The sequence below is a fragment of the Cheilinus undulatus genome, linkage group 10 (genome assembly GCF_018320785.1).
Source record: "Cheilinus undulatus linkage group 10, ASM1832078v1, whole genome shotgun sequence".
NCBI classification, from domain to species: domain Eukaryota; kingdom Metazoa; phylum Chordata; class Actinopteri; order Labriformes; family Labridae; genus Cheilinus; species Cheilinus undulatus.
The window spans coordinates 18,671,691-18,696,971 of record NC_054874.1 but is presented as its reverse complement, the minus strand read 5'-3'; the positions used below and the strand labels follow the sequence as shown (position 1 = coordinate 18,696,971).

Genomic DNA, 25,281 nt, shown 5'->3' with positions numbered 1-25,281 from the left:
ATATGAAACAATATAATGCCATGCCATGCAGTGCGTTACTATAGGGTACCATAATAGACGGTAAAGTTAGATGAGATACAAGCACCACAATATGATGGTTTGATATGATATGATGTGATAAGATATAATGCAATACAATAGAGGACATTACTGTATCAAAATTTACATAAAATGACACCATAGATTATCATGTGATATGAAACAAATGATATGATACAATAAAAATACAACACAATAGATGTAATATGATGCAATCTAGTAAGACATAGCTCAGTTCAACTCAAGCATCCCATCCCATCCGATACCATACTAGGGCTGAACGAATTTGGAAAATAATCTAATTACAATTTTTTTCTCCAAAATTGCTATTGTGATTTGATTTGCGATTATTCCTTAACTTTGTTTTATTCCTAAACAAAAGCTGAACAATTATTTAAAAGTTTCTAATTTTGATGATTTTGACTCGCATTGCAAATTGGATATGATTTGATGATTAAAGGGTTTTTGTTATCCTCATGTTGAAAAAGAAATAAGTACAAAAATGAAGGTAGAGTTTGTTGTAGACTATCCAAAAAAATGGCACTGGAATGTTTGCATGATATGTCATGCATAATGTCTCTGCTGCTTAAAACTGCTATTTTGACACAAATTTCAGGTCAAAGAAATATTGCACCTTCTGCGATTTGAAAATGGAAGCAGGCCATATTATGATTTAATCTAATTTTTGATTAATTTCCCAGCCCTATACCATACCATACCATACCATACCATACCATACCATACCATGTGTTTCACAAATTATGGTCCCTTACAGCAATCATTCTAAGATAAACAATAATGCAATAGGATGCAAGAAAATATAATAGATGTTACATTACTCAATTAAGAATACAAAGAGCCTCTAAAATGCAGGACTGTAGGCCAAAGGATGTGTTCTTCACAACAAATATGAACTTTCCTGGTGTAACTGTCCTGAGCTCTCACAACTGGCAATGCGATATGTCTCTATACTGAAGGTTTCAGGTCCTATATAAACAATTTTCTGTGTTTAAGTTTTATTATTCAAAACAGCCAGAGTCTGCATCAACAAATTCTGTGGGTTAAGCAGGAACTTATTCTACATTTTTCTTGCATACTTTTCACTTCTTTATTTGGACTGTTCTGTCCGGTGTGCATGGCGGGAAAATGGGTCAAGAAAGGAAAAGAGTTGGGGGGAGAAAACAGAAAGGGGCCCACTGGTCTCTCCACATCCCTGTGTTGAATATGAAAATATATTATAGCATAATGTGTTCAGTATGCAAGCTTGAAGGAAACCATATGAAAAGATCCCAGACAAAGAGCCTACTGTGTTCCAACTGACCCCCCCCCCCCCCCCCCACACACACCCTGTCCCCTCCCACCCCTATCCTTCGTCTGCTTCAATTCAGAGAGAGAGAGAGAGAGAGAGGGAAAGAGAGAGGGGAGAGGTAAAAGAGGGAGGTGAGTAGGAACTGAAAAGGGGCAGTACACGCACTCGCCGCCTCACACAGACAGACCCACTGGAGCACAGGTGAGCAGCATGACACACATACACACCAAAGAGAAGGGAAACACTGAACGTTGAAGTTTTATCTGTCGCGGTGCAACTGTGAGCTTTGCAGACTTTGTCACCTGCAGCCCATTAGTTTTATCTCTACAGGGTAAGACTATCTTTGTTTGGAGTGAAAGAGGGGGGGCGTGAGGGGAATGCAGGCAGAGAGAAGAGGAGGGAAACTTTGAAAGTCTTTGTTTGAGTAGATGACAAACATCTGTGGTTGCTGCTTTTCCCTCAGTACAGGCGTGCAGGCTTGTAGAAGGGGGTTTGGCCGGCTAAGTTAGCATTGTGGTCACTGATATTTGAGCCTATTGTCCTAGCTGTGTGGAACCTGCTGTGGAGCCAGGTTATAGACTTGAACTGCACTGTGTAACATTAGAGGGTGTATCCAATTAAAAAGCCCCGGCTAGAGCTGCATTGACTTACGTATAAGTAATTGCTTCCTGTTAACACAACAGGTGAGACCCATTAACTTTTTTACAGGGGGGCAACTGTAGGTTTGGCTCTTCCATATGTTACCAAATCCTGAATGTTCACCTATGTTACCACTTGCATCACTTTCCCGACTGTTTGGGAGACTTGTAGAAGACAACAATGCAAAAAAAATAAGGATATTAGACAAATAATTCCAGCAAGATTAATATTATTTACACTTTTTTCCATTTTTAAAAGTATATATTCCCCCTTCATTTGAGGTCTAACAGTTTTTAGATTGTGACTCTGATTGTTTTTGAAGTCTCCTCCCTCCTGGCACCAGATCATACACACCTACTTCAAGTATTTATCTTTGCCTCTCGATGTTCTCCACCTGTGAGAGTTGGATGAGCCGCAGACACTTCATTACAAGCTTCTCCTCTTCCTCTGCATGATTTATGAGCATGCATGCAGGATCCCTGAAAGTGAAAAGAGAAAGAGCTAGTGAGAGATGCATGAAGACATCCGTGACTTTCATCGGAGTCTGTGCCTTGCAAGATGTCACTCATCAGCCGGCACAAGCTGAGGCATGTTGACAATCACAGCCTCCAGAGGAATTATGAAGCAAGAATGCCAATTTTGGAGCACTACCCAAAATTATTTCATAGTGCTGCGAGGGCCCTTGAATTGCTCTTTGTTTAAGCATAGAGACAGAGTGAGAGCAAATGGCCCTGCTAAGGCCTGTGGCATTTACAGATGACTGATTTTTACTTGGGTAAGTGTAAAGGATCCGGACAAAAAGTAAGAGACAGCAGCTCTGCCTTTAAGGTATTCAGTCATGAAAGCTTGCCGGTCACTGCGGGAGCAGATGCTTTATTATAAGCCTGGTAACTGATACACTTTAAGTCATACAGTAGATGGAATGCATGCTCACTTGACATCCTCACATCTCACATACCTCCACACATGTGCGCCCAAAGAAGCTGATGATGTACAGATGCCATACCTAAGGTGAAAATGCAAGCGGCATGTGAGTTATTAGGTGGCTGATAGGTTTTCTACAAGTCTACTATTGATGCAGATGTCTAATAAATGTACAAGAGAACGGCCATGAGGGACAAATGAATGATTACAGTTTGCATGGCTGCCAGAGCAGTTTCTTTTCTGCATCATCACTATGCTGCAGAGAGAGCAGAGGGATAGATTTGCTGTCTGCGTCTGAATCCATCATATGTTGACGATGTACAGGAACGCTGTGATTACACAGTAAAACGGCCTGCGGGCCAGATTGTAAATGATATCCTTGGCTGTAATCATCGAGGTCACTAGGTGGCACAGGCAAAGTGTGCGGGGGTGGGAGCCGAGCTGGACAGGTGGGCACCATAAAATACCTTTTGAACTTGAAGGTAATTGGAGGGTAGAAGGAGGAGGAAGGATGACATCAGATCCTAGGAATGGAGAAAGAGAGGAGATATCACAAGCTAGTCTGGAAGAAATGCAACACCCAAGCTGAATTTTAACAAGCAGGAACCAATGGAATGAAAATGAAACAGATTGTGGCAGATGAAGATTTCAAGAGTCCATATGTGGCTGCTTTTCAAGCCAGAGTTCAGTTTGCATCCCTGCTTGGGTCGCTTTAAGCATCCTACATCTGTTCTCAGCTTAGAAGTTCATAAATATTAGCAGACTGGATCAAAGGCAGTTATAAAACCATATTTTAATCAGGACTAAACATGTGTTCTGCTCTTATTGATTAAAGTAAACATGACTTTGGAGCATTTCTTCAGAGGGAAAATGCAGCAATGAGGTGCTAATCTAAAAGGACAATGTCGGCCTCTAGATTGATCCAAGCACATCTGTAGGAATCAAAGAGCTGTTGTCAAAGCTTCCAAACAATACAGGCCTTCATCACTCCTCGCTTGACACAAATGCACCAGTTAGCTGAATGGACGAGGATTTTTGTTGCTTTTCAACTGAGGCAGCGCTGTGTTTTGCTTGGGATGGCTGTACTCCGGGACCGATAAATGAACGAACCCTCCCTCAGATTGTCATGACTCAGCTGTCATGTGTGAGAGTGTCTGCGCTAAACACATTCTTCAAGGGGAAAGATGAATGTGAACTCTGTTGCTATGCCTCGAAGAAAATAACCACTGTGTGTGTGTAGCTCTGTGAACAGCTGTATGTGTGCAAAAACAAATGCAATCATAGATCAGCTTCAAGGACAGGCAAGTCCGATCAAGGACAGGGACGTGCAAATGCTGGTTTATCATCACAAAGTTTGCCAGTGGCTCTTATTAGCTGTGAAGGGAGAACATGACACTGTTTATCTAATGGAACTCTCCATCAGATAAGAGGGAGGGATGCCAGATGTCAGAGTAGGACATGTCTTTCTACTTCATGCTGCATGGAAAACTTTGATCCAAGAAACTTTCTCACCATATCTCATCACCAACACTCAGAAAGAGATTGTTTTTTTTTGCTACAGAATTAATTTACATTTCAGGCATTTAATTAAAAACCTCAAATAGTACTTTGTTAAGACATACTTATTTGTCAAGGCCAGATAAAAATCATATGCCAACAAAAAAAGGCTTAATGCGAGCTGGTTTCACACAGAGACTGTCCGTGACAGTGCTGTACTGAAGCCCTAGCCATCTTTGCATCTTAAGAAATTCATATTGATAAGCACAAGTATATACACTTGCTCCCTTGTCGGCTCTGTTGATCCTCTTTTCGCCTCTTATACCTCTCTTAGTACCTCTGATCCTGGCAAAGAGGGGAATTGCTTTGTCCCCCCCATGGCACCTCTTTGACATTCATAGTGAAGATGAAATGTCACAGGGGGCGTAAATATCATGGCTTTAATTGGCACTGTGAACTAGGCCAAGGATCTCTGCTAACGAGGAAAGCAGAATTACATTGAAATTAGATGTACAGTGTCTACAACAAGTATTCACCTTTGTGGATGTTTCACCCTTTTTAGGTTTTGAAAATCAACCATGGTCAAAATAATTTGGCTTTTTTGATTTAAAAAGATCTTGAATGTCAAGGTGAAAACAGATTCCTACAGAGTTATGTCAATTAAACAAAAATATGTACTGTAAAATAAGTCACTGCATAAATATTCACCCTCTTTGAAGTGACTAACCTAATTCACCAGAGGAAACTGTTGCTAATAGTGTCACAATAAGTGAAATGGGGATTCCTGAGTGTCTCAAGTGATTGTATTATAAAGACACCTGTGTCATGAAGGTCCAGTTAATGGTAAATCTGTATTCTACCATTACACCATGAAGACAAAAGAACACTCCAAGCAACTCAGAGAAGTCAGGCGATGTATACAATGGAATGTCCAAGGCACTGAACATCCCCTGGAGTTCAATTAAACCCATCATCAAGAAATGGAAGGAAAATGACACACGTAAATCAGCCTATCAGGCAATCCTCACAAACTGAGTGACCGTAAAAGCAGACTAGTAAGAGAGGCCACCAAGACACCTATGACTACTCTGAAGGAGTTACAAGCTTCAGCACCTGAAATGGGAGAGACTCTGCATCCATCTGTTGCCTGAGTTCTTAACCAGTCAGGGAGAGTGGACAAGAGAAAGCCACTGTTAAATCTCAACTAGAGGCATGTGGCACTAAAAGGCACTAAAAGGCATGTGAGATACTCCATGGTCAAGTGGAAGAAAGGTCTTTGGTCTGATTAGACCAAAATGGTGCTTTCTGGCCATCAGACAAGATGCTAAGCTTGGCAGATACCAAACACTGCACATCACCACAAACACACCATCCCCACTGTGAAGCATACTTGTGGCAGCATCATGCTGTGGGGATGCTTCTTGGCAGCTGGCCCTGGAGGGTTTGTAAAGGTAAAGGGTAAAATGAAACAAAATCCTGGAGGACAGTTTCATTCATTCAGCAAGAGAACTACGGCTTGGGTTAGACAATGACCCAACGCTTCACAGAAATGGTTTAAAGACAGCATGGTGAACGTTGAGCGCATGGATTGCTCAGGGGTTTACATTACAAGCTTTTGGGGGTTCAAATCCTGACCTGGGCACAATTAGTACGCAGTGTGGACCCTTGGGAAAGATCCTTAACGCCATGAACACCTGTCCAAGTCTCTGATGTACATCACTTTGGATTAAGGCATCTGCTAAATGACATTGTGGCATTGCTCTGGAGTTGCTGAGTCAAAGCCCAGACCTTAATCCAATAGAGAATTTGTGGCTGAGCTTGAACTGGCTGTTCATGCCAAATCCCTATGCAACCTGTCAGAGCTTGAGCAGTTTTGCAAAAGCAAATGGAGTAAAATTGCAGTGTCAAGATGTGCAAGCCTGACTGGGACCTTTCCACACAGACTCAGTGATGTGACTGCAGCCAAAGTTGCATCTACAAAATGCTGACTTGAAGGAGCTGAATATTTATGCACTTATTTAACATTACATATTTTTATTTAATTGACATTACTTTGTAGAAATTTGTTTTCACTTTCACATTAAAGAGTTTTTTTGTAAAATATTTTTAATTACATTAACCATGATTGATTTATAAAATAAAGGGGTAAAACATCCAAGGGGGTGAATACTTTTTAAAGGCACTGTACTTTCTAGATGAGTTAGTAAATCGTATTCCGTGCTTTTTTAACCATGTCTTTCAGTCCAACCACAATTCTTTTCATCCTATTAGCTTGACTAGCTGACTGACTGAGACTGAGACTGGACTTTCTTTGTCTTTTAAATGGACAGAAGTTAAGCTTTATGGTTTTTGGAAATAAACCAATATCCATTAGAAACATTACACGAGCCAGAAAGGGTGAATTAAAAAGCTCCTTGCACCACTTTCTTCAAAAGAAAAAGAAAAAAATGCTTTTAATATTGTATAAACTGGAGATTCTTTGTGTCTACACAAAGGTCATATCTTTTGGATGGCCATCTTCAGACCATTACAGTTAGTACTTTAAATCCTGTGCAAATCAGTCTGTCTAAACTCGTGCCATTACACAAAGGGTGATGACAGAACACTGAGGACTCTTGTTCCAACTGTTTGCCAAAGATTTAGTGTGCCAGAGCACTGGGTTGAATTTGCAAATGTCATACTTTCATAATTGAAGACAAGTTTCACTGAAGTGAGTTATCAAAACAAGACTTTAATGACAGCGTGTACTGCAAAAGTGAGATGCAGATACAAATCTTATATCACCTTATAAAAGGCAAACAAAAAGGCCTGACTTGTTGTAAGTACATCTGCTAATGGGGCATTCAAAATTTGCTGAGTGTCTTGAAATGATGTGTATCTTAATTATTAACTTTAATACTTTTTGTGCCTTTTTTTGTGTCCAAATTTCTTTTTCAACCCTGTTAGCCTGACTAGCTGATATTTATCTTGATAGACTGCGACTGGGCTTTCTTTGTCTTTTAAATGGACAGAGGTTAAGCTTTATGCTCTTTTGGAAGTAAACCAATATCCATTAGAAACATTACATGAGCCAAACAGGGTATATTAAAATGTTCTTCACACCACTCTCTTCAAAAGGAACTATCTTAATTTTGTAAAACACAAGATATTTTGTGGCTATACAAAGGTCATATTTTTTTGGCAGACTTCTTCAAACCATAATGGTTAATACTTTCAATCCTGTGCAAATCAGTCTGACTAAAATCGTGCCATTATACAGAGGGCCATGATGGAACATTGAGGTCTAATGTCCCAACTGCTTGCCAAAGCTTTGGTGTGCCAAATTGCTGAGTAGAGTTCACAAATGTGACAAGGGAAAATAATCTCATTGCGATTTTTTTACCCAATATTGAAGTTGCAATTTGATATGCGATTATTTCTTAAGTTCCTCATCGCATGTATTTTCCAACAAAAACAAGCAATAGTTCATTCTATACTATAACCAACACAATATGAGGTTAAACCAGGGCTGGACAATTTTGAAAAAATAATTGTGATGATTTCGACTCATTTTGCAAATTGGATATGAACTGTTGTATTAAAGTTAGTGATCATTTTAAAATAACTCTCATATTTAACAAGAAAAACGTACAAAAGTAGGGAAATATAATTTTTTGTACACTATTCTAAAAATATGCCACTAAAATGATTGCATGATATGTAATGCATAATGTCTCTGCTGCAAAAAACTTTTAAACTGGTATTTTGTCACAAGTTTCAGGTTAAAGAAATATTGCACTTCATATTGCGATTTTATCTCGCCCTAAATGTGACATTTAAATACATAATTGAAGACAAGTTTAACTTAATCTGAGCTACATTTTAACCAGTGCATGTCCCTTTTGCAGGTGGTGCTGGATGTGGAAATGGACATAAGGAGCTGTCATAGCTGAGGCATGGTTATCTTTCATCCCCTCAGCTGTCCTGTCATCTACAGTTTAGGCTTGGTCAACTAAGAGAGGACTGAATGCATGGACAAGCAAAGGAGCAAACCTTTATGCAAATCTGGATGGCGCTGCAGTCCAAAGATTTAATAAATTCTTGGTTTGAGTAGTCTGATGTGTTCAAGCTTTAATCAAAACTACTAGAAGAAAGTGAACTTTACTTCTCTATTTAGGTTTTGAGAATAAACAAAAGCCAACACTGATTATCCTACCCACAGAGAGACTGTATCTGGCTTTAATGTATAAGAAATAAACCAGGAAACCCGAATAAAGCCGCTTTAATTGAATACATCAGAGCTCTGAATACAAACCAGCCTGTGGAATGACCTTTGCAGACTGAAATGTTATTCCTCTCATGCACCTAGCAGCAGGAAGCTGTATATGTACACAGTTCCCTTTCACGTCACGACAGAGTTATGATCTACAAGATAAAGGGCAGATCCTTTTCTCTGAAAGAAAAATAATCTGCAGGCTGGAGATTGGGATGGAGACAAAAAGCATGTTTTGGTGACCGAAATAGCAGAGGAGGAAGAGCAGCGTCTGGGGGAAAAAAAAGAGAGATGCAAAAAGGAGAGACTGGAGTGTTTCTCGGCTCACTCTGCCAGATTTTTAACAGAGCACAACAAACTTGTGCAATTTTCATGGCAGTCGTCCATGGGAACTTGTCCAAGGCACATTGGAGCTGACCCTCCTGGGAGGTCCCATTAGATAGAGCGTAATATTCCATCAAGAGCAAAGTTAGAGCACACTCCTTCTTCTGACAACAGGACAACATTTGGATGATTATTACTGAAAGGGGAGCCATGGCCGGAAGCAGAACCCTGGAAAGCTGAGCAACTCCTTTCCTTGTCCTTTTATTGTGCATTTTCTTGCACATCTGAACTTATTCACTGCCTGCCAATAAGGACGGAAAACTACTATTTTCCTGTTGGACCGAAGTTTCATCTTATCCAGAAAAGAGGTTGAGCCGACTGGAACGAAACCCTTGCATAGCTGAGGGCTTTTGTTTCTGCCGTAAGTGAGGCATTTAACCAGGAGTGGCAATGGAGATGGAGAAGGGACATATGCCGATCAGGAGAGGGGTTAGCTGGAGTCCAGGAGGATTGAGAAAACCTCTCCAGGCGACCCAAAACATGCACACCCCTGAGAAGGAGTGCAATGCATCATGGGAGAAGACAGGATTCAACTCGGAACAGATGAGCCGGAAAACAAGTGAGTGTTTATTTTGCATTTTCTGATGTCTTCTTAAAAGCCTGTGCAGCAGCAAGGACTTGTATTCTTACGCCATTGCACAGAAATGCCGTTGTAAACACATTTCCTGTGGTTTGATCTGGGTGCAACCTTTATGTGACAGCATGGTTTGAACTGCAGTATGTCATCATTAAAAAAATAATGACTTAGCAGACTAGATAGAGAAAACAGGCATTCCTGCCTCATCAGTGCAACTCAAACCGGTGACGTTCTCCATGCAACATCTGTTTCCACACAGTAAAAATACAGGCAGCCCCAACAGTAATGGAAATGTAATCATGTGTCTTTGCTAAAGGGCAGTCTGTATATACAACACAGCCTCTAACAATAAAGGATAAACTTATGGCAAGAGCTGTTTGGAAACTTTGCAGACTTTTCTTTCAGTTTCAAAGACATTAAAGCATCAAAAGAGGAGTTCACACCTCATAACAAGACATCACACAGTGAAATGGCAAAATGGAAAACAGTGAAACAACACAACTCGACTGGACAGATAGTTGCCTCTGTGCTGTGACAAGAAAGTCAAATGCTGCATTTAAAAGAATTAAAAGTGCTGCAAGGAAGCATGACAGAAAGGTCATGGCCATCAGATAACAGTCTCTGATACAGATCTATCGCCTCTGAACCTCCTACTCTGTTCCCATCTCTCATTACTCACTAATTGGTTTCCACAAATGCAGGCAGCACAGATCACCAAAAACAACACAAAAGCACTAAAAGTGGGCTACACCTCTTCAGAGGCCCTTCTGAATGCAAAAAAGTAACAATATAAGCAGCGGGACTTAGCTTTCCACCTTTGAGCTTGTTTTTTATGTCACCCATGGGATCCATGGAGGGTTTAGGTCACATTCAGTTGGGTTAGATCCCAGGACCTCTGTTAATCCTTGTCTTTCCATACCACTTCACACATCACCCATGGGGGCCGGTGCTGTCATCCTGCTCACCCCACAGTCATCGCTCGGAGAAAGATAACATCCGACAGGGTAATCTGACCTTTGATACACAAATGCAGAGTCGGCCCCACTGACTTAAATTCTCCTGCTGCAGGGGAGTTTGCTTTCGCCCACGCAGGGATGGAGAAAGTGCTTTAAGACCATTTCTTACGGGCTGAGTTTTGTCTCCGCTGGAGGACAGGAAATTCTTCTCCTGCCCTTTCAGGTTGGAGCTCAGGGCCTCAAGGGCTTAGAGAGGACAGGCACCAGATTGGGGAGGAGACCAATAAAGACCCGCTTACATGGTGATATCCAAAGCCAGACATGTGGGGCAGGTGGGGTCAGAAGCCAGATCACTGGTGTCTCACTGGTCTAATCCATACACACATAAACTGGAGTATCTCTGCTCTTTCTTTCCACTTCAAAGACTGCAACAGGAGTCAGACACTTCCTGCCATCAGAGGACATTAGACAGAGATAAGCAGCTCGATACTCGCCATTGATCGGACACCTCTCCAGAACTGTCAGAACAAAGTGAATCCATGTGTTCAAGTGCTAAAACATCAATACTTTTAGCAACAGAGGCCCTGAGCCCTTCTCACTGGAGGCATGTCTGTTTTTTTATAATTAGTGGAAAGTCTGAAAAGGAGGTGGTGGTGGATTTGGGAAAAGTGAAACAGAGCTGGAGGCTGGATGACAGACAGCACAGCCTTCAGCTTCAAACCTCCCTCCCTGTCTGTGTCTGTCTGTCTGTGTGTGTGTATGTGCTGTGGTGGGCTGCAGAGGGAGAGTAACCCGATACTGTGTCTCGCTGCAGAAAGGGGGTGTGAAGCTAACAGGCGCAGTTAGATTGAAAACTCTTGTGGAAGTACAACAAAACAGCGGAGCTCTGACTGTGACATTTATAAAGGTAAGGGATAAGTTGATGGAGAAGTTTTAGCAAGCTTAACTGAAGTTTCGGATCATTCTTGAATAAATAGAAAAGAAAAGTCTTGAACTAAAATAAAAAAGCGCCTATTAAGCGAACAAATAGGCTAGTTATAACGGTAGTCGTGCATTATTTTAAATTTATCGGCTTCCGTACGCTATAAAATGTTAGCTAATTATCCTTGCTAACAACCCGATTAACCGTATTTTTTTTTTCAACCTTATAGCCTTGCCTTGTTACTGTAAGGCATAACAGGTTATTGAATATTTATGGTTATACTTGTACTTTAAAAACACAATTTAAATGTTTGGACTCGTATTTATCTGCCAGTTGTTGAATAGTATCTTTTTTTAAACGCTTTCGTATAGCCTAGCAAACCAAAGTTTTTCACATTCATGTAAAACTTGACAAAAGGTTAGGGTTAAGAAGTCTTTCACTTGTATTATATATATATCCTCACTATTTTAGTAATGTATCAATCACAAATAGGACTTACACCTGCGTGTCACTCGATATCCGGTTTTGCTTCGACTGGAGGTGACATGTTTACGGTGAGGAAACTTAATTTCAAGCCTCTCTGCTCTGCCTCTGGTACACCAAGGTAGCCTGAATTATTAAATATTAAATAGCAAATAAAAACGTCAGTGGGACCCATATTGAGTATTTGAATAACAAGCACTGAATATACAGTAAGTACCTGTGTGATAGGTGGGCTCATTTCTCCGGTGCAGCCTGTTAAGAAGGCTGATTTATGCTAATGCCAATAGTGCTGAGAAGACTGCTTGTTTAAAGGGTTGTGTGATAATGCTTTCATTCTAGTTTTGTTGTCACAAATACACAAGGTGGTTGTTATCTTTCAATCTTGCAGTGTCACATTCTGTCACTCTGCTTGGTGGTTTTGTTTATCTAGTGCTGACACTGACTTTTTTCTGCAATTATAGTAATCTTTAAAGGATATTATTTAGTTTCCATGATGTTTTTTTTAATCCAATAGGCACTGTCTTGAATCAATAGGTTAAACAGGGTATAAAAAACATATGCTAGTGTATTTCAAATGGTTTAATGTAAAACTCTGGGGTTCGCTACAAAGAGTTAACTCAATTACTGTGAGGGCAGACTCAAGAGTCTGTAAAATCAATGGCAGATGCATATTATTCCCTCCTACTAAAGCTGTTATCTTTATACTATGGGCCAGGAAAAAGCTGCAAGTAGAATGATCTGTATGGAAAAAGTGATTGATTTATATGTGACTATTGTGATTGGCACATGATTAGCCTACATCAACTAATGTAGCTGTCTGCATCCATCATATTAAATGAAAGATTGTGGCTGTGCCAGCTGTCTAAAAAGCTCCTGATGGAATATTTCATATCTTCCTGTAATCACTGTTGGATGAATGAGATGAATAATGTAACAGATGTGTCAACACACAAGAGTTTCTCTTTTAAAAGTGTCCATCTGACGATGTATGACTTAATATCTGGTTTTAAAGCAAAGATAAATCTTTTATTTTCCTCTCAGGAACTTTAAAGAATGATGTTGCATCTATATTTGAGATGGGAACACTTGATTGTATAGTATGTTTATAGACAGAGTGGAAAGATGTCGTTTTTGGAAGCCGTGAGTTGTAAAAATGGTCTATTAAAGGTCTGAAATGGAGTTTTGCACAAATTAACTGGAGAGAGAAACCAAAGGCATGTTGGAAGCTGAGGCAGGGAGTTTTTCTCAGGAATGCTCAGGGAGGGACGACTACAGATGGCAGAGGAAATAGCTCCACTGCCTGGAATTGAGCTCTTAAGCTCAGTAAACAAACTGTCAATTTTTAACACAGACATGTCTTAGCTCATAATTTCAAGATAATCAGTGAGACTGCAACTCCACTGAAACACCTGATTGAGACTAATTTCCTATGAGACAATAACATAGACATACTATTGACATTAGATTTTTATGTTTTTCTTATAAAAATGTACCCCTGTGAACGTCTGATAGATCTCAGTCTAAAGCTCTAGTCTGCTGAGTCAAGTGTGCACAAAGCTGTATTTTCTTGCTGGATTGGTTGAACTAAAAAGTACTAGGAGAAACAATCAAAACCATATGGTGCAGAAACAATTATGTGGGTTTTTCAAAGAATATTAAACCCAGTTAAACTTGTAAAAAATTTGTCCTCTACCCCTATTTGTTCATAAAAGCAGTGTGGAGAGATTTAATTAGATGTTGAAGGAGTTTTCTCTGCTTTTATCACCATTCAAACATGTCTGGAAGGGCAGAAAAAAACAAAATCTCTTAGTCATCGCATTCATTAACCCATCCTCTTTCTTCTTCTTTCTTTCCCACACCAGATCTGACCAGGAGTGCTAGTCTATCAGAGAAGGAGCTGAAGGAGGCCCGTGTCAGGAGTCAGATTATTGCTGCCCAGCTTACAGTCCCTTCCAACTGCAGCTCCAGAGGCGTGCAGCTCTTCAACCGGCGGAGGCAGAGGGTGAACGCCTTCACCCTGGAAAGCTGTGGCGAGGGTTCAGAGGAGGACAGAGCTGAGAATGTGAAAACCGACTCCTCATCCAGCAAACCAACATGGGCAGAGAGAAGCAGTGAGGAGAAGGATAGAGACCTGAACTTTAAAAATAGCAATACTGCTTTTGCACCACCTGGGAGGGTACATTCAGGAGGTGATTTGATGGAGGACCCAGGTAAAGATTTTTACAAAGAAGAGGACACAGAGGAGCGTGTTATCCAGGAGAGACATTTCCTCCCTGTTAAGGAAGAGCAGGAGGATGAGGATGAAGCAAGAGATAAAATCAATGAGGAGGCTGAGAACAAAGTCAAGGATGAGATTCCCCCTGGAAGTAATAATACTGATCCAGTTCTTATGAAACCAGCAGAGATAAATGGGGGCCACACAGGGCCAGTATCTCCAGGAAAACTCCTTAATGGTTGCCATAGTAATTCTGGACCTGACAGGGCGTCTGTGCCCACATCCAAGCAGACAAGCACCATCATCAATCGAACTGCCAGGCCTTTTTTCTCGCCACCGACAGTTCAGTCTCCAGAGACAGTCAGCCCCGCCATGGGCATTCCCCCTCCTCCATCCTACGCCACTCCTCCTCTCCCCTCCCAAACTGTTGCTTTCTCCCCTCCTCCTCCACCCCCATCATATCCTACACCACCCCTACCAGCATTTACAAACCAGCCTCCACAGAACTACTACTCCAGTCCACCTCCGATGTCACCCGTTTTGTCTCCTTCCTCCCCTCTAGCTCAGTTACCTTCTGTACCTCAGTATCCGCCCATGCCCCATTACGGTCCTCCAACTGCCCCAAAGCCCTCCACCTTTGTGCCTCAGCCTGCTGGAGAAAGGAAGCAGATAATCCAGATCAAAACAGGAATACTTGAGGAGGGTGCCTCTAGAAGGGCAAACAGAAAGTCAATGTTCACGTTCAAAGAGAAGCCAGTTGTGGCTCCCAACCCTGAGCTGCTCTCGTTGGTGCAAGGGGTGGATGAAAGGAAGAAACATGGACTTCGACCTGTGCCTGAGCCAGCAACTGAGGAAGAGCTGCTAGCGCTGGGTGCAGAGGCCTCAAACTTTCTTGCAAAGGAGGAGGACAGGTTTGAGGAGGCAAGCACTCCAGAGTGGTCTTCATGTCTCAAGAGCTCTAGGACCCGGCCAAGGGTGGAGCACAGGCCGGAGCAGACCCTGACAAACGTCTCTGGAAAGGGGGCAGAGCTGTTTGCCAAGCGACAGTCCAGGATGGAGAAATATGTTGTGGAAAATAAGTCTGGACAGATCAGGTCTCCTTCTCCAACAATGTCTCTGCCACCATCTTGGGTGTACCCATCGAACATGCCTGGCAGAGTGAAAGCCATGGCGAAAAACTCTGACATGAGCGCTCAGGTTTCACAAAACTTGAAGGCTCAACAGGCAGTCAAGCAAAAACCAAAGCAAAAAGCTCCAGCACCAGAGCCAGTCCCAGAGCCCCCTCTTTTAGAGAACGGCTGCTCCAAGATAGAAATGGACTTGTCAAGGCATCGGCCATACCAGCTGAACTCATCACTCTTTGTCTTTAACCCAACAAAAGACCCTCTTAGCACACTACCCAGAGGAGCCCCACAGTCCAAAAACCTGCCGTCGTGCCAGTCTTTCTTCAGACAGAATTCCCTCCCTCGTAACCCTCCTTCTCATTTCAGAACCCAGTGTTTGTCTCCACAGCTGCCTCTCAGCCCAACAGGAGGAGCGGAGTATCCTTCAGAGTCAGCGTCTGTCCAACCAAGGATCAGTTCTCCGATGGCTGCCTTCTCTCCAGAGCGGGTGTCCTCGCCTCGGTCGGGGGTCCAGGCACCCAGACCGATGTTTTCTGCCAAGAAGGCAGGGATCGCAGCCCAGGTGTGGAAACCCTCTCTGTACTATTTTTAGAAGATTTGTTGACATGAAAGGGATCTTCTGTAGAAATTACATAAATAATATAGGAAGTGACACTGATTGTAATAGGTTTTATTGCACTTTTTTTGTTGAACCTGTATCTTCTAACTTTATGCATTGTAGGTATATTACAGAGCAAAATATTTTTTATGTGTGTAATATTTTAGTCCTATTTGGGTGTAAAAAAAACAATCTATGATAACATCTAGGGCCAGATTTTTTTGTATCTTACAAAATTATCCAAGAAATAATATCCCAATAGCCAAGGGAATGTGTAATTGGATTATTTCCATAGCTACAAACACCAACACAGCCATAATAACCCTCAATTAAAATAAGAAGTGCCTTAGTGTAATCAGATACCTTGAAGCTTCAAGGAACATCAGCGCCAAAACACTTCAATTATCAGGACTTTTAAAATATGATGAGTAACAGCCTCCCACTTTTTCCACTTTGTGTCCTATTTCTGTGGGCACCAGGGTGATACTGCTTCACAAAGCACTTTAACAGATGGTCTGGCATCTGCTTTATGATCTACGATTTGCAATTTAATGCTGCTCACTGACTGGAGAGAGAGCTGCTTTTATGTCTTTATGTCTTCAGGGTAATTTACTCTGCTTTCCAGCATTTTCTACCAAAATATATAGTGTGTACTTGGATACTTTGATGTTTCAAATCTGCCGACTGCATGCTAATTTGCCTCATGGACCGACATATATATTGGTTTCGTGACTTAAAGCAGTATTTTCAGAAGTGCATTTTCAAAGGACATCATCAGTCAGTGTTTTTTCAGACTGCACTCCTGTTTTCGGCTGTCTGTTTCATTTCATAAACCTTGATTTACTGTTCTTTTCTGCTATTATTCTGTCTGTTGTGATTGACTTTTTTCTGTCTAAGTAAACCTTTCTTTCTCTTATTAAAGCTTCATGATAACACTCTGCTGTGACCTTATTCTTGTTTTTCCTCTTTTACAGACTTCTTTAGACAATTTCGCCATTAATTTCACTTTTAAGTCTTTGTTCTTTCTCTTTTCTACCTTACCATGCAATCACAGAAAACAACTGAACACTAACTAATGTTGTGATGTACTGAACATATTTAATTTGCAGCAGGACACAGATCAATTTCGAACACAGTATATGTTATTTAAATTCTAGAATTAATTACTTCAGCTTCCAAATTCAAGACTCTTTCATCATTTGAGTTATGTGAGTTTGTGTTAAGACCTGAAACCTTGGTCCTCTTGGTCTCAAAAGGGCATCCAGACAAACTGAGTAACCCCTTGACCTGGGCCTTGTTTCTTTCACAGAGGCCATGCACTTTTGAAATGTTACCAGTAACATTAATCTTCAAGGCCTGAACTTCTCCCAGGAGTTTCATCATCTATATATAAGACAGTAATCATATTATTATGTGTGGATAGTTTACTCTATGTTAGTATGTGCATTAGATGGAAAGCTATCCATGCTGCAGTTGAGTAACTTCATATCTTCGTAAAGGTTAACCAGCTCAGGAGGCCAGATGACAGTAACCTGAGAGAGACACTGAAGATCAGGGATATGTGTATTGGTGAAACAGAGATGACCTGAATGCCACCTGGGACTCATATTGAAAATATGAATGTTGTTTTATGAAAAAGGGCTTGCTTATAGGATTGTCAGTTTACCAGTATTTTGAACCTCAATATGATACTGGCAAAAATCAAATGGGAGTGAAATTGATACCTGTTCTGATGCCACAGCAACAAAAATAACCGTGGTAGGCACACAATATTCTGCAGTGTCTTGTTTTTACACTTTCTCAATTGCAAACTCCTGCAAACTGTCTAAGTAGTACAAAAACACTGGCATAATTTGGTACCAAAATGCTGCCAATGCATTAGTTCAGTTAGACAGTGTCATCTCCTTGGCTCCATCTGTTTATGAGAGACATTAAAGAAACATTTTCATTTTTATGAAAAGCAAAAGGAAGAATGAGGACAGTATGTCAGTATTTGGTAACCTGTCAATACAAATGCTTTCTCACTTGCAGCAACTTTGGGTTAAGATCAGGGGTGGAAAGTAACTAATCACATTTACTCAAATTACTATAATTGAGTAGTGTTTTTAGGTTCTTGTACTTTTTTGAGTACATTTAAAAAAATAACTTTTACTTCTACTTAAGTTTTAACCAGAGTAAACTACTTTTGCTTGAGTACAGTACTGTTGTACTTTCCCCCCATCTGTTGACTACACAGTAACACATAGAGAGAGGATGATTCCCCATCAAATCCCAAAACAGCTGTCGTTTTCTGTCATGGCTTCTGGGGGGAGTGTTGTTGATGAGAGACACATGTTTGCACCATGAGTGAAGTTATCATATTCTTTGCCACTATGAATTGCCTGCGATTGACTGGCGCCCAGTCACCCAATGACACCTGGGATAGGCTCCAGTCCCCTGCGACCCCCAACGGGATAAGCGGTGTAGAAAGTGGATGGATGGATGGATGGATGGAGTATGAACTGTCTTGCTATACGGTTGACTCTGCTTTGTTCTTGCCAGAGGAGACCCACCTTGCCACAGATTTTCATGAGTTACAGCAGCTCTGTCATATTGTCAATATATTTAAGTTTCAAAAGTTTTGTTTAACAATATGTAGAGTGGACAAATATAGACACTTTTAAAGTTTTAATCTGAACTTTATAAGTTTAATTAACACAGACAAAATTTGCAGTGTATTTTACTTTATTATAGAGGTATGACTTTACCTGAGCAACCTTGTTATTAATCTATTCTATTGTTGTTCTTGAAAATAAGGAAAGATCATATTCACTGTGCAACTTCTCAATTGCTACTCAGCACTTAAAGCAAAATTTAAATTAGATACTCCTTACTTTTACTTGAGTAAATGTTTAAACCAGTACATTTAATTTTACTGAAGTGAATTTCAGCCAAAGAAACTGTACTTTTACATGAGTACAATAGTCATGTTCTTTGTCCACCTGTAGCTAAAACATAACTAAACATCTACACTTTGAACACTTTGAAAGCTTTAATACTTCGTGATGCTACCAGTCATTCAGAAAAGCAGAGATTACTTTATGTTGTTTTAAAACAATCAGTATTAGAAAGTATCAAAAACTGCAACAATCTTAATCTTTTAGTTTAATTACATTCTGTCTGTTGAATAAGAACAGGGTCTGTCGATGCATTTTTATCTTTTGTGGGTTAATGCATCGTAAATATCTTGCATTGGTCAAATCACAATCCAAGAAATAGATGATAAAAAGTTGTATCCATACAGGTGTTTTACAGCATTTCATTACAATGTCTCCTTCTGCAAATTGTACATTTATTTCTGTATTTATGGAAAAAGAATCTAAAAACATTTCTAATTGTCCAACAGACACCAAAGGACTCCTCCCCGTCTGAAACTCCAATTGAGACTTCAACTCCAACCTGCACACCAAGCCTCACGAGACGGTTCAGCAGCCCTGAAGGCCCCAGCAGTAGAACCTGGACCCCTGGCCTCCAAATCAGTCGACCCTCCACATCCATCTCCAGCCGCTCTGTTACATCCCCTGTTTTATCTCCAAGGAGTTCAAGCTGCCAATCACCTGCAACCATTCAGAACATCCACCTCTCCACTGTTAACTCCTCCCAAACACCTACCACATCTCCTCCTTGGGGTTCAAGATGTCAGTCTCCAATGGCAAAGCCAAACAATCAGTTCACAAGCAACTCATCCCCTTCTGGTTTCAGACCAACTCAAACTTCTGTGTCTACTCCTGTTTCTCCTCCTTGGGGCTCAAGAAGTCAGTCCCCAATGATTAGTCACAACAACCAGTCCTCAAACAACTCATCCACACCTGGTTTAAGACAAACCCAGACTTCTTCAATTTCTTACCCTGTGTCTCCCCCGTGGGGTTCAAGGTGTCAGTCCCCAGTGGTAAATGCCCAGTCTTCCACTGTCACCTCAGTGTCTGCATTCAGACCAGCCCAATCTTCCACAGCCATATCTCCACGCTCTCCTCCTTGGGGATCAAGATGCCAATCCCCAATGGTGGGCCAAAATACCCAGTCTTCCCAAATAGCAAGTTCCAGACCTTCCATTACTAGTAACACTAGTTCTCCATGGGGATCAAGATGCCAGTCCCCAATGGTAGGCCAGAATACTTTCACATCCAGGCCTCCTCAAACATCTTCAGCCACATCTCCTGTGTCTCCCCCATGGGGTTCTCGTTCCCAGTCTCCTGCACTCTCACAGACCAGTTTATCCTTCTCTGCCACTAAGCCTCTGTACACATCCTCTGTGTCGATACCCAAAGACAGTCGCTGCATGTCCCCTGTTGTCAATAACCTAGACTCTAAAGCCAATCATCGTCTCCTGGCCAAGAACATCATCAATGCTGCAAAACGTAAAAACAGCCCTTCCCCTGGAGCACTAAGTGGTCACAGTCTTCCAATCTCACCTGTAGGAAATTTCCACCCAAGCTACGATTGTCAAAAACCACCTATCAGTCCATTCCAGTCCCAATCATTAGGGGCCCAGTCCCCAGCCTTCACCAGCCCTCCTGCTACCCCAATGCAGAGAATCTGCTCCCCTGTGAGGCTCTACAACACTCGCTCACTCACTGACTCTGATGCCTCAGTTGAGTCTGAAGACTCAGGGCTCCGATCGCCTGGCTTCCACTCATACAACACCTGTCCACGAGGCTGGGGTGGGAGCCTAAGGGTGAAGAGGAACACTGTCTCCACAGACCTGTAAGGGTATCACAAGCTGCTAATCAAGCCATGATTTCAGCCTATTAGACTTTTGTGGCATTGGATCAACCAGTAAACGACATCTTTGGTGGCATTTTATCAGACTAATATTGGACAAGTTACATTTTTGTAACTTCAAATCGATCACCAATGGTAAATGTTGTATTAAGGTAGTATTAGTGCATTATATAGCACTTACATTTGTAATAGAGACTGACAAGAACAAGCTTTTTACATGGTGCAGTTTCTATGGCTTGTACGCTTCTCAAATACCAAAAAGACACAAAATAACCAAAGATATTTTAACTGTAGTAAAATGAATGTTATACTTTCACAACAAAAAATCATCTGCAGTCACTGTTTAAGAAGCCATTAATTAATTTTCTTTTCATCTGTGGGTGGGACATGCAGTTATCATTATTACACACTGTCCAAGTTGTCACCACAGTTTATTTCCTATTTCACTCAATGCAAAATAAATTGTATGCATAATTATCACAGTGCAATAATCCATTAAGCACGGTGTATATATGTTGCTTCATGTATTGCATTTTCTAAAATGAATGTTAGCTTTACAGACAGATTGACAGAGAATGATAGAAAAAAGGGAGTTTGTGTATGAAAATATATTTAAGGGTTCAAGGAGCACTGATGTTCAATCAAATACTGTTACAGGACAACAATGTTTAAAAGAGTTTTTTTGCTGATATTTAAACATTTATGTTTAAAAGGTAATAAAAACAAGATGATTTTGGTATGCAAATTTAATGGCATATTGATTGTAATAGTCATATTGGATATTGATTTGTGTATGCCTACGTTTTGCTTCTGTTTTTTATTGGTACTACCTTATATAAGGATCAAGTAAACAGATTGCATTACTTTACGAATTGTACAAAGTGCCTGTTTGGAAGAGGTTTAGAAGCAGATGTGTATGCCATGTCAAACAAGTGGAGAGGACTAACCAAATGTTTGCTTTCATGAGGAGAAAAAGGTTGAAAGAATGTTGTATTTTGTGAAATACTAATCATAATGTTTGTGAGAAGAGAAGCAGAGGTTTGGATTGTATTTTCAATACATGCAAAACTGTAACTGTAACACTCTGTTTAACTTTTTATTTTATTTCACTTGATTTGCACTTCTGCTTTTTTCCATTTCATTAGCTTTCTATGCATTGCATGCATTAAACTTGATTTGCAAACATGAAAAGTAGAACATTCCTGCACAATATTGTATGTGAACAAATGCTGACTTAATGGTATTAGCAGTTTACCTGACTGCTGCCTTCAAACCACAAAAATCTTTCTGTAACAAGTGTGTAAACCTTTTTTTTTTCCAATTGTTTCCATCTTTCCCTGTCCTATACCAGCACACACAAGGCGTCATTCCTTCCCCCCCTAATATGTAGGCCAAAAGCATCAGCACATTTCTAAATATTTACTCCAGTGTGTCTGCTGAGTGACAGGGACACCTGCTACACGTTGACCTGGCTCCTTCAGCAGCATCTAAACCTATCACTGTCATGGATTGGTTTCAACCTGGGTCATGTCTTGACAAACTAAACACTGCTGACATCCTCAAACACAGAAATGAATCATCATCTTTTTGTTTTGCAAGCAGATTTCTTCTCCTGTGATTGTATGATTCAATTCACCAAATGTTTGATTTCATAACTGTTTGTTGCCTGAAATTGACTCAAAAATAAAATTGATGACACTGAAGTACTTTTTGTCACTGATTTTATTTTATATGTATAAATGCTATGAACCTCGGTTGGTTTTAAAACTGAACTTCAGTCAGGAACTCTATTGTCATACATTTAACCATTTTTTTAAAAAACGGATATGCAGTTTTACTTGGCAGAGAAGGCTCTGCTCAAAAGATGCTCCCTGGGATAGTTAACAGCATGCTTTTACTTTCCTAGAAACCCCCATATGGATAGAAACATTTATGACAATGCGTATTGAATACAACAAAATTAATTCAAAAAGAAAGAATCCCTAGTACCATGAATCTGAAAATGAGGGTGCAACAAGTTTTATGCTACAAAGGAAGAGGCTGGGGTGGAGGAGGATAAGGTTTGCCAGCCATTACTGTGTGATGCATGAGCATTAATGCAAGCAGGATTTGGCAAAAAGTATTTCATAGTAAAATACATTTCCGTGTTAAGAGAAAGAAGTGTGACTGGCTATGGGGAGGTGATAATTAGGATCTGCTGACCATCAGCTGATCATATGACTACAATGTCCTGCATGAACTAACGCCAGGCTTCATTTAAGTGAAACTGGAGCCAAAATTTCCCTTTTAAGTGATCATCTCTTGGGGAGATAATAGAAGAGCTTAGTATGTACTAGCAACCATTTTGACCCCGAGCTGTTGTCATTGACCCAGGCAGCCCAGGCTCCTGTCCACTGTCTCTGTCTTCAGTTTTCGACTCTATCCACAGGCTGAATTAACCTGTAACCACCCCCCAAATAAAGTGGCTGTATCTCCTCATTTGCATCAATTAACACAAAAACAACTATCCACACATTCATATTATTAAATTATTGGATTTTACAGTAGTCTACATCCATTTTATATAGAAGATAAAATGATATGGTACACTTATGACTACAGTAATGTGACATAGTTACCCCTCGGCAGGGACTCACATTTCATCTTGTCCTTGTTTAACATTTTAAGGTCTCTCAAAAGCTTCTGCTTGAAACTTGGAGACCACTGAAGTTAGCACACTGAGATGCTGTTTACAAAGAATGTTGCAAAAAGTGGTATTAAAATTACCCATGCCATTTTTAAAAATGATGACTAGATTTATTACATGAATAAGTATTATTTGAAATCCCCTTTCAATGTACTGACAAGTAGCAACACTACAAGACATGCACCGAATCAGTTGCTCAGCTTCTAAGCTTATTTCACTTTTAGTGCAGTAAATAAGCTATTGGTGGAAATAGTTTGGAAATTGGTATGCACCCAGCAGCAATGCCTCAGGGTACAAAGAAAACCAAAGCCACATTTATCACAAGTTCATAGACTGCCATCTGTAGGACTCCCGACAGAAGTTCAAAAAAAGGAACACTTTTAATTTATTATTAACATAAAACTGATTTTTGAAATAAACATTTTACATATCCTCATTGTCTTGGTGTTTATTCAAGTCAGTGGAGCTATCTTCGGTGGGTTTGTTCACCCACTGTTTTTGCATTGGTCAAATCACAATTCAAGAAATAGATGATAAAAGTTTTTTGTCACTATTGTGACAAAAAACTTAGGATGTACGGAAGCCTGAGTGGACATAGTGTTTCATTTCTCTCTGAGTAAATTTTAGTTGTTTTCTCAAGATCTTAACGTATTTATCTCATTATTTTAAGATAAAAAGGCTGATATTTCCCATGAAAATATGGTAATTACTCAAGATCTCTTGAAAATAACAAAACTTTACAAGTTATTACAGGGAAAGGAAGAAAAAATGCATGCATGCATGCATGTTCTCCCTGGGCTTTCATGATGATGTTTATTTATACATGTTAATTGTATTTTGTTTCTCTGTAAAATAATGTTTTTTTTTCAGTTTAAGGTCAAACTGCAACATTTCTCATCAAATAAATTTAACTGAATAAAAATTGGAGTCACAGTTTCTCATTTAGGAAGTGGTGGTGGGTCCTGAGGCTAGACCAGCTAAGAACCATTGGTTTAAGCAATTAATTACAAGAATAACCCCAGACAATTTCTCCTGCAAGTGAATACCACAATAAAAAAAAAGATGAATTTTAGATTAAAATTTAGCATAAGTATTTCTGCTTCAAAATAATGATTGAAGTTAGTTTTGAAAAATTTTGATAGCAGATATGTCTTACCAGGGAAACATAATATTTATTAACATTCTGAATTAAAGCTGTGTGTAGTTATGCCTTGTTATGTACTATTTCTCATCAAAACTGAGACAGTGGGTGTAAATTTTCGTCCTGCTGAGGGAAGAACTGAAATTCAAGAAGTTCAAAGTCTAAAAATGTCCAAAAGCCTCTGCCTGCTTTTATCTGACTTGCATTAAGGAATCAGTGTGACATGCAGTGTGCATTCTGCTACTTAGCAGACTATAAATGGAATGTATGGGCTGATATCCCAGAATTTCAGCTCATGTGATCTTGTCACAGCTACATTGCTGAGGGGGTAAAAGGTGATATCTCTGTGTAAGATGTGACACATATTCAAGTGTACTGCAAATAAGGTGGCTACATAAGTATAAGTATAATAAGGTGTCTTCACTGAAGCTTTATTAGCTTTGAACAGATTTGTGTTCAAAACTAAAAAACGAAAATATATTATTACAGTTTAATAACCACTAATGATACTGTCATGCCTTATTTTTTGCTAAAGGGTAAGATAAACAACGTTGTCCTTAAAACGTGTTTTAAATCCTTTTAATTGAGCTTTTCTTAAGATCTAAATCAACAGATTTTTTTTGATATGCAACATAAATTAGATTTTGACCCGAAATGCAGCTATTTACATTTAAAACTTGTATATTTCCATGTCTTACTTTGACGTGGAAAGTGAAAACCTTCATTGAGACACGAGAGGCCGCTCTTGAGGTGAAAAGGGCGAAAGGCAGCGCA

General features: G+C 40.1%; 1 protein-coding gene and 1 long non-coding RNA gene across 2 annotated transcripts; one reads left to right on the top strand and one right to left on the bottom strand.

The window, feature by feature from the left end:
- The first annotated feature begins 1,466 nt into the window (after positions 1–1,466).
- On the top strand, positions 1,467–22,383 carry LOC121516051 (synaptopodin 2-like protein). The gene is made up of 4 exons (XM_041797105.1): positions 1,467–1,549; positions 8,296–9,603; positions 13,845–15,883; positions 19,305–22,383. Exons 2-4 carry the CDS (start codon positions 9,435–9,437, stop codon positions 20,664–20,666), a joined length of 3,570 nt encoding a protein of 1,189 aa, XP_041653039.1. The 5' UTR covers positions 1,467–1,549; positions 8,296–9,434; the 3' UTR covers positions 20,667–22,383.
- LOC121516052 lies at positions 2,380–3,432 on the bottom strand. The gene is made up of 3 exons (XR_005992440.1): positions 3,379–3,432; positions 2,946–2,993; positions 2,380–2,466 (listed from the first exon to the last, which is right to left on the bottom strand). It is a non-coding gene; the product is annotated as an uncharacterized LOC121516052 (long non-coding RNA).
- Positions 22,384–25,281: the final 2,898 nt, after the last annotated feature.

Coding starts and splice junctions, on each gene's coding strand:
- LOC121516051 (XM_041797105.1), top strand. CDS start 9,435: ATGGAGATGGAGAAGGGACATATGCCGATCAGGAGAGGGGTTAGCTGG. Junction 9,604..13,844: donor ACAGATGAGCCGGAAAACAA/GTGAGTGTTTAT, acceptor TTCCCACACCAG/ATCTGACCAGGAGTGCTAGT. Junction 15,884..19,304: donor AGGCAGGGATCGCAGCCCAG/GTGTGGAAACCC, acceptor ATTGTCCAACAG/ACACCAAAGGACTCCTCCCC.